This window comes from Octopus bimaculoides, chromosome 12 (genome assembly GCF_001194135.2).
Source record: "Octopus bimaculoides isolate UCB-OBI-ISO-001 chromosome 12, ASM119413v2, whole genome shotgun sequence".
Lineage (NCBI taxonomy): Eukaryota > Metazoa > Mollusca > Cephalopoda > Octopoda > Octopodidae > Octopus > Octopus bimaculoides.
In genome coordinates, this window is record NC_068992.1 from 47,460,877 (window position 1) to 47,469,697 (window position 8,821).

The following is an 8,821-nucleotide window of genomic DNA, read 5'->3' on the forward strand; positions in this document are numbered from 1 at the left end:
GTTTCTGTATATTTCTCATTTATTTTCAATCGTTATATCTCATTTTCTGTTGGTCATTTCATTTATGTCGATAATATGTAGTACTAACGATTTTAACACAATCTCAGGTGCCGGGCAGTGTGGGTTAACTGTTCGAATATTGCTTTATTTCCAAAACAATATTTTATTTGAAATAAAGACACACGTTTGTTAAATTCTCACGGTGTCTTGCACAGTAACACTTACATCATAATATGCATGACAAAGGCTCTGGCTCATCTATTGTGTGTGTGTTTTTGTTGCTGTTTTTGTTAACAATATCCAAAAGCAAATATGGATAAGGTTTCTTAACCATTTTGCTCTCAGTCTAACTTTCATAGTAAAATTTAGACTCTAGCAAGAACAAGAGGATTAACTTTTCTACCACAGTCTAACTTCCACAGCAAGACTCGGATTTTAATTATAACAACATTGATAATCCTCATACTATGGTCTTACTTCACTTTTCCGTCGTGTTCTAGCTTAACGTATGCATCGTGGTCTAATTTACCTCATCCATCATAGTTTAACTTAATACTTACATCCTGGTCTTACTTAACACTTCCATTATAGTCCAATTTAATATTTTCCTTATGGTCTTAATTAACTCTTCTCTCATGCTCTATCTTCATTTTGCCAACTTTGCCCACACCTTTCGCAGTCTAAACTAAGTCTCCTACCATGATCTGCCTTAGCCATTCCATTGTGGTTTCGTTTCTACATCAATACAATTTGAGGTATTTTGGTCATCTAACCGACGTATCTTATCAGTGTCTGTGCACGAAGACTCAACTGATAGTCGGTGCTATGTTTTTCATGGTAACTATTCACCAGGTAAAGACAGTTACGCGTCAAGTCATATATATATATATATAACTATATATATATATACATACGTAACTCAGCGCTTTGGCAAAGAGACCGATAGAATAAGTACTAGGCTTACAAAGAATAAGTTCTGGGTTGATTTTTTCGACTACAGGCGGTGCTCCAGCATGGCCACAGTCAAATTACTGAAACAAGTAAAAGAGTAAAGAGTATATATATGTGTGTGTGTTCAGATGTCAAATATCAGTTGGGATGGGAGCAGCGTGCAATAATGAACAATAGCTAGGAGAGAAAAAAAATGTTAATTTGTCAGTCACTTTCTTTTTTATGGTATGACATAACTGTAGTTTAATGTTGATGTTAGTTTTATATAATGGATATTTAAGATAAACATTGGGGATAAAAAGAAATTAATGTTGGTCAATTGTTGACGAGGTAACATTATAACCTCATAAATCTAGAATGTACGTATGTGTATGTGCTATTTTGTGTATATAAGGGAACTAGCTTTGCATAAAATCATAGACTATATACATAAACTGCATAACAAAATAAACACACAGACACATTGTTATATAGATATGCAAATATATCTGTATGTATATTTGTACCTCTACACATTCATGTCTATGTATGTGTGTGCGTGTGAATGTGAGGGCATATGTGTGTCCATGTACGCATAATATATGTGCATATGCATACATACATATGCATTAATGTATATATACACAATATGTATGTCATTATTCAGTTTTATTTCAAGATTTCTTGCCAATACAGAAAGAGCCGGTTTCTAACCTAGATCCAAGGCTCTTTCACTGGAATTTCAACTATCACAAGGTATTTGTGTGTGTATGTATGTATATGTGCAGATTTGTATGTTTGTTTTATGTATGCATTTTTATGCATACAGTTGTATATCTATACATGCTCATATATACTTAAATGATAAACTTCTGGAAAGTTTTACACATTTTTACAGTTCCAGCGATGGCTTGGACCTGTAGTCTTCGAATCAGCTTTCTCCTTTCTGGTCTTGAGAAGTCTAATTTCTCAAGATTGGTATTTAGGTTGTGTGTTATATATCCCAGTGCCCCAATAATTACAGGTATAAACCTGAACTTGTGATCTAGGTAGAGTAACTATTGATTTCTCAATAGTTGAGCGTTAAGTTTTCTCTTTTACGTTGATCTTCAGCTTTATGCTAACATCCGCTGGGCAGCTGATTCTACAACTGTACACAGTTTCTCTTCTTTATCCCAAATCACTATATCAGGTTTATTCCATTTATATTTTATTGAGATTTTCACTGGGACATTCCACCAGTACTCCCTTTTATAATGAGTGGTTATAGCTTCTACCATACTGTGAGTTCTTATTTCTTTGTCCTCGGGGTTATCCTTCCGATAAATCTCATTATACAATGCCCAAGCTACATCATATCTCATCGGCATATTAATATGTATGTATGTATGTATGTACTTGTTTGCACGTACGTTTGTGTATATCTTTGTGTGTATCTTGGCATTTTTTCTTCGATATTTATTCAAGTTTTTCTTCGCAGAGCTAAATCCGGTCATTAATGAAACGTTTGCTTTATCAAGAGAGTTTCAATGATTTGTAATATATGAGTTATTGCTTGTATATATCCGTGTATGGAAGCATAGGTATACTTCCACTCATGTCATGAGTGCACATGCCTCTTAAGTACGTGATCATTTTTATGCACGTGAGTGTATGCCCTATGTGCATTCCCTATGTGTACGCCCGGTGTAGTTGGGTGTATAGCCAATGCTTCCCTTTGATGATGTGAATATATTTACACTCATCTTTTGTGTATACGTGTATGTGCTTCTTCGTATTCCTAATTACCATACGTGTATGTCATATGCATACATTAGATGATGTACATATTTAGCAAATTGAACTTGAAAATCTTTGGAATGTTTGACAAATCTTCTCTTGAAATGTTTGATAAATTATTGCCAATCGGTTGCATTTAAAGAATGCGAATTACTTTGTTAATTTGTTTTAAAATCCCAGCATTTCAAGATTTCTGTGTAAATTTGTCGTTGCATAGATCATTACACCTATGGTAATATATACAACTGAAAATAAATTGCGCGGATACAAGAGCTGTAAGTTCATTATTGCAAAATAGATTTTCTGTTGGTTTATTTTTCACATTTCCGTGCAGCTGGTCTCTGTAACAATGCATGTTTTTGTTCTCTCTCCCGGAGAAGAATACTTGGCCTATTGTGTTTATAGCAAGTGCGTGTTGTAATTGGAATGTTACGCCAGTTCTTCTTTATTTTTAAAGAGCTACGAAAGGTTACTCACTCCGCAAATTCTGCTGCTATCCTCTAACTTGCTGGATATGCATCCAAGCATAATTTCTACTGTTATGATAAGTGATTCTGTTTACTTAGTTTAGGTCAGCAACCCTTGGTTCACGTGGAACGGCTGTGGATATAGAGTGCCTATACTACAGTCCTTCACCTACTCTATATTCAATCTTGTGCTGATGTGCTCATTTATCCTTTGGCTACTGTTTAATAGCTGCTTTCTGACTGATACGATGCGTGCATTTCAATGCTATTTTTGCCGACGCTATATCCCTGCTTCAATTCCTGTTCAACAGTTTCCCTTAGTATCACTCTTGATGTATATGTTACCTGTATTGGTAAATATATTTTCAGCCTTGATGTCCAAGTTGCCGATCTCTTTAAGTGTCCTGTCCGGTATTGTTGTTGTTGTTGTTGTTGTTGGCACTCCGTCGCTTACGATGTCGAGGGTTTCAGTTGATCCGATCAACAGAACAGACTGCTCGTGAAATTAACGTGCAAGTGGCTGAGCACTCCACAGACACGTATACCCTTAACGTAGTTCTCGGGGATATTCAGCGGGACACAGTGTGACAAGGCTGACCCTTTGAGTTACAGGCACAACAGAAACAGAAAGTAAGAGTGAGAGAAAGTTGTGGTGAAAGAGTACAGCAGGGTTCGCCACAATCCCCTGCCGGAGCTTCGTGGAGCTTTAGGTGTTTTCGCTCAATAAACACTCACAATGCCTGGTCTGGGAATCGAAACCGAGATCCTATGACCGCGAGTCCGCTGCCCTAACCACTAGGCCATTGCGCCTCCACTGTCCCGTATTACCAATGACGATAACAGCATTGGCACAGCAAAATTATTGAACGCGAACGGCTATGAATTTCATGACTTCCGAAATATAGAAATATTTTTTGCCACCCTAACTTTAATCACAGCAACAATACCCAACACCCAATCAATATCGAGATAATTTTGGTATTCTTCTTTCGAAAAATACAAACCATTCGTATTATGTATTTCTTGTCTGGTTTGGATAATCTTTTCTTGACTACAAAATGTGAGCATTTATTTTTACGAAATCCCATTCCTTTGTCCAGTGAGAAATATGTATGTCTTTAGGTTTTGTGAATATTACAGGAATACATGTTAAGTTTATCAACAAAACAACGTGTAGCTGACATTAATTCTTTGTTCCTTTACATATCCAAATATGCAGTCTTGTCATTTCGTAAACAGGTCTTAGAAGGTGTTCCTTATTGGAATAAACAATATTACAGATAAGCTGTCACTCTGGAATATTCCGATCAATAACCTAATTCTGTTTGTGACAATGGTAGTTGCCTCAGTTCTCATCGATAGCTCTGTTGATCATGTGAACTTTGGTAAGGTGTAGTGACTCTAGCATCAATAAGTAACGGACAGAAATAAAAACCTGTCTATAGCGTGGCTATACATTCAGCAGGCTTCGGAGTTGCTGTTTTGATCCTCAACGTTGCTGATTAGGAACTGCACAGCACAAAACCGGATCCCTTTCTTTCTTTTAGTCTGCTTACCAGTCACCAATTTGTGTTTCAAAGCTATATCAGGCAAATACAGTCAAAGAATTTGTGCATAATTTATAGACACGATTTACATAAGTTATGGACCCATAGTTTTCGGGTTCAGATGTCCATTGGTTTCAAGACACGTATAATGACATTACAACACACAGCTATTCTGAATTATCGAGTTTAGCGTTCATGTATTGACCCAAACAAGAGAAAGAATATTTCAAAGAGTCAAATTTCTTTTCTATTCACTGGTATTCTGAAGAATTTCGCTTCAACAGCTCTGGCTTCTCTACAAACAAGTACCTCTCACTGACATTTTCATAGAATGACCGCAGATGGCCTAGTTACCAGAAGAACAAGTCAGACCTCTTACAAATAAATATATTGAACAGCCAAGCAAACCAGCTATCAATTGCGATACCACAGATCATTTGAACTTATACAGTTCACACATCTTTTGTTTACGTCGCATGACCTATCCAACTGAGGCAGTTTTCATAAACATTGAAAATAGAAAAGCGTGTACAAATACTGTTGTGAGACAACCAGAGCCTCTACTACTAACTCAGACCACTGTAGCTTATAGTTTACAAGTTATTGTAGCATCTATATATTATATCAGTGCTAAGGACAGATTCCTGCGGTATAAACAATCTATCACACCAATCTATCACGCTGTGGAGAGAGGATGATAACACTGAACGTGCAATACAAAGAGAAAAGGAGAGAGAGATTCAAACGAATGCTACTGGCATATACGCACACTCATACATCTATGTATCTTTTATCTTCTGTTATATTGAAGTTCTAAGAGGATGTTAAATACTCACATACATACAAATGCTACTGGTGCGCACACACAGATACACACACAGATGACATCCCCAGTGTCAGACTAGCTTGTATTGTTTTACATCCAGTCATCATTAAAATCATTACAACTAAAGGAACATATGATTCAGCTAAACTCAGCAAGAGAGCCGTGCTTAAGTGAACTAATCTATCATTTGCCTCCAAATTATGCTCAGTTTTAATTTTAATTGCGAAATTATGATCTAAAACCATATGATATTCAAATTCTTAGCATTAATACGAAGATGTAAAGCTTTGCTGTCATTTATGCTATCATCGCAAAAATTAATGTATTACTAATTTAAATCTGCGCTAAATATGTAAACTGCTGGTTTTCCATAATATAAACTGTCACTTTCCCTATAATACATGAGCTGCAGCTAATATTACTTATTTATATTGCTCAACATTTTATTTTTTTTACATTAATTAGAATAATTTCTCCAACCACTGTAGAACTCTGGCGTGTTCCACAGAGGCTGGCTTTCAGGATTACAGATGGGAGAACGGAGAGATAAAGCTTCAATATATTATGAATAGGATTACTCTACTCTTGATATATTTTCTGCACTGCAAACTACCACGCACAGGGCTTCATATAGATTCGAATAAATGTGTGTGTTTGTGGCTCCCAGGCGCAGGAGTGACTGTGTGGTAAGGACCCTGCTTCCTAACCACATGGTCCCGAGTTCGGTCCCACTATGTGGCACCTTGGGCAAGTGTCTTCTACTATAGCCTTGGGACAACCAAAGCCTTGTGATTGGATTTGGTAGACGGAACCTGAAAGTTTCAGTACCCTTTTGTATATGTATGTATATGCATGCACACACACACATATATGTCGTGCGAGATCGATAGATGTGCATATGTATATGCATATATGTAAGCATTTATGTACGTACATGTGTTTCTATGTTATTAAATATTTTAATATTCATGTTTTTCACCTTTGTGTTTGCTTGTTTTTTTTTTCTTTTCTACCACAGTGCCACCAACAATAATCAGTCATTTGTCCAGTACAGATATGGAGGTACGAGAAGGTGACACAGTTACATTAATATGCAATGTTACTGGTATTCCACACCCAAACGTCACGTGGTATCGACAATCAGCCAGTAATGACTATTCTACAATGGAAAGTAAGTGCTTCGGATTTTGATTAAAACGACTTGATAGCATGCTGTTTTTGACACATGTATATACATCTACGTGCATGTGTTGTAAGTATGTATGTGTGTATGTATGTTTTTTAGTCTGCCTTGGCTATCATATTTAAGGCTAATACGGCACACTACCATTTTATGTATATGTGTCTGCGTATAAGAGCATTGTGTGTGTGTGGGTGTGTGTGTGTGTGTGTGTGTGTATAAGAATGTGTGTGAGTATCAGATTTTATCGATGATGTAATGAAAACACGAATGCATTCTAGTTTTCTCTTTTCTTTTTCGCATGACTCCCAACAGCTTGTTAGGAATGGTAACACTCCACCAAACCATCGCCTCCTTGTCTTGATATACTGAACGAAGTGGTGTTGGCTAGGTCCTAGCCTCTCTAGAATAGACGAGGTTAATGTGATTGGAGTAGACTTTTCCGCCTGCATTTTAATTATTGACTGTTGATGCGTATTTCTGTTACTAGCCGGCGTGTTTTATCCGTTTGCAATATACTGTGCTATCAGCATTGTTTAACCATAAATCACCTAAATTTCTCGGGGATTCTATATACTATACAGGAATTGTTTACTAACTTTTTCCTATGTAGGGTTTTATGCTGTGTGACGCAATGCATTATTATTGTCGCTTACAAGTACAAAGTAAAGCGTCGTGAGAGTATATTATGACATTTGGAGTCGTGAAGTTTCCAACCCTCACACAAACAAAAGGATTTATCAGTTTCATTGTTTGTTTTTAGCTTCTTACCTGGTTAAGTTTCAACAATATATTTAAATTTAGTGGTGATATTTAATCTAACATTAATGTATCACCAACAATAATAAAAGATAAAACAATAACACAGTTCTGTTTTCAATACAAAATATGTGTTGATTATATACGGTTGATTTTCTATAAGGATCCCACAACTTTAGCTAGATTAGAATACGTGACCTTCAAATTGCTTTGCTAAAAGGTTTTATTGTATTTGTGATGATACAGTGTCTTTCTACAGTGTTTGGGTAAATTCTACCAAAGCAAATACGTCAAAATTATGAGGAATATTTCACTAGAGTATATTGAGTATTCAGTATTTTTGGTCTAGGAGTCTTCTTATTGCTTCTCAAATCACACTATGATAAAGGTTTGTTTTATGGCGTTCTGCTGTATAGTCGAATACATTTTCATCAAATGAGGTTCTAGAGAATTAAGGGTTAATAGTTTTTAATGATCTCTTAGGGCGACTGATGGTTGGTAGGAATTGTTGTGGTAAAACTAATTTTTTAAAGTTATCTATAAGGGAGATATTTGCAAGAACATAAATTAAATGTGATGTCATGAATTAACTATTTTAGCATTGGTGTTAACAGTAATTTTTGAATTCAGGTCATTAAATAAATTTTCTTATGACGCAGTTTAGAGAACCATCATTACGGTATAAACCGTCCAATAAAAAAAAAATTAAAACTCCGTGCGTATCGGGAGTAATATAAAATGACAGATTAATTCACCAATTTCTGCCGAGACCCTTGACCCCATACTAACATCAAAGGAAGAATTACCATCTTTCTTTACTGAATGATAAAAGCAATTTTCTCCCTGGCATAATGATTTTAATATCGGTTTCACTAATGGAAATGTGATTGCTAATGAAAGTTAATGTTTTCTGCAGCCAGAATCTGGTAATTGAAGGGTAATAATCTATTATATCAAACTGGGTGAATATATCTTTTGTTTATTAGGTGTTATTGAACCACTTTATAAACTGAAATACTGTTGTTCCATAATGGTAAACTGAAAATGTCTTTAATTTCAGTGATTATTTTGTCTAAAAAAATATTTAATAACAATACCTATTTGAACGATTATTTGCTTTGATATGTACAGTGGGTGGATTGCTCAGGAAAATACTTTTATCATCCTTAAAGGTGACACTCCATTTCTATAATGCTAAATACTCAATTATATAATCAATATCTAAGCTAGATGCACTTTCCTCAATTTTAGAATTAATGCAGTCTAGTATGCTATTGTGTTGTGTGTGTGTGTGTGTGTGTGTGTGTGTGTGTGTGTGTGTGTGTGTGTGTGT

The 8,821-nt window shown here is 35.7% G+C and overlaps 1 protein-coding gene across 3 annotated transcripts in view; it reads left to right on the forward strand.

The window, feature by feature from the left end:
- Nucleotides 1-8,821, forward strand: part of LOC106878436 (limbic system-associated membrane protein) — a 351,903-nt gene that overhangs the window by 308,538 nt on the left and 34,544 nt on the right. For all 3 annotated transcript variants that reach the window (XM_052972176.1, XM_052972178.1, XM_052972177.1), the window contains exon 4: nt 6,568-6,720. In XM_052972176.1, coding sequence (XP_052828136.1) covers nt 6,568-6,720 — 153 coding nt within the window. The remainder of the gene's footprint in view (nt 1-6,567; nt 6,721-8,821) is intronic.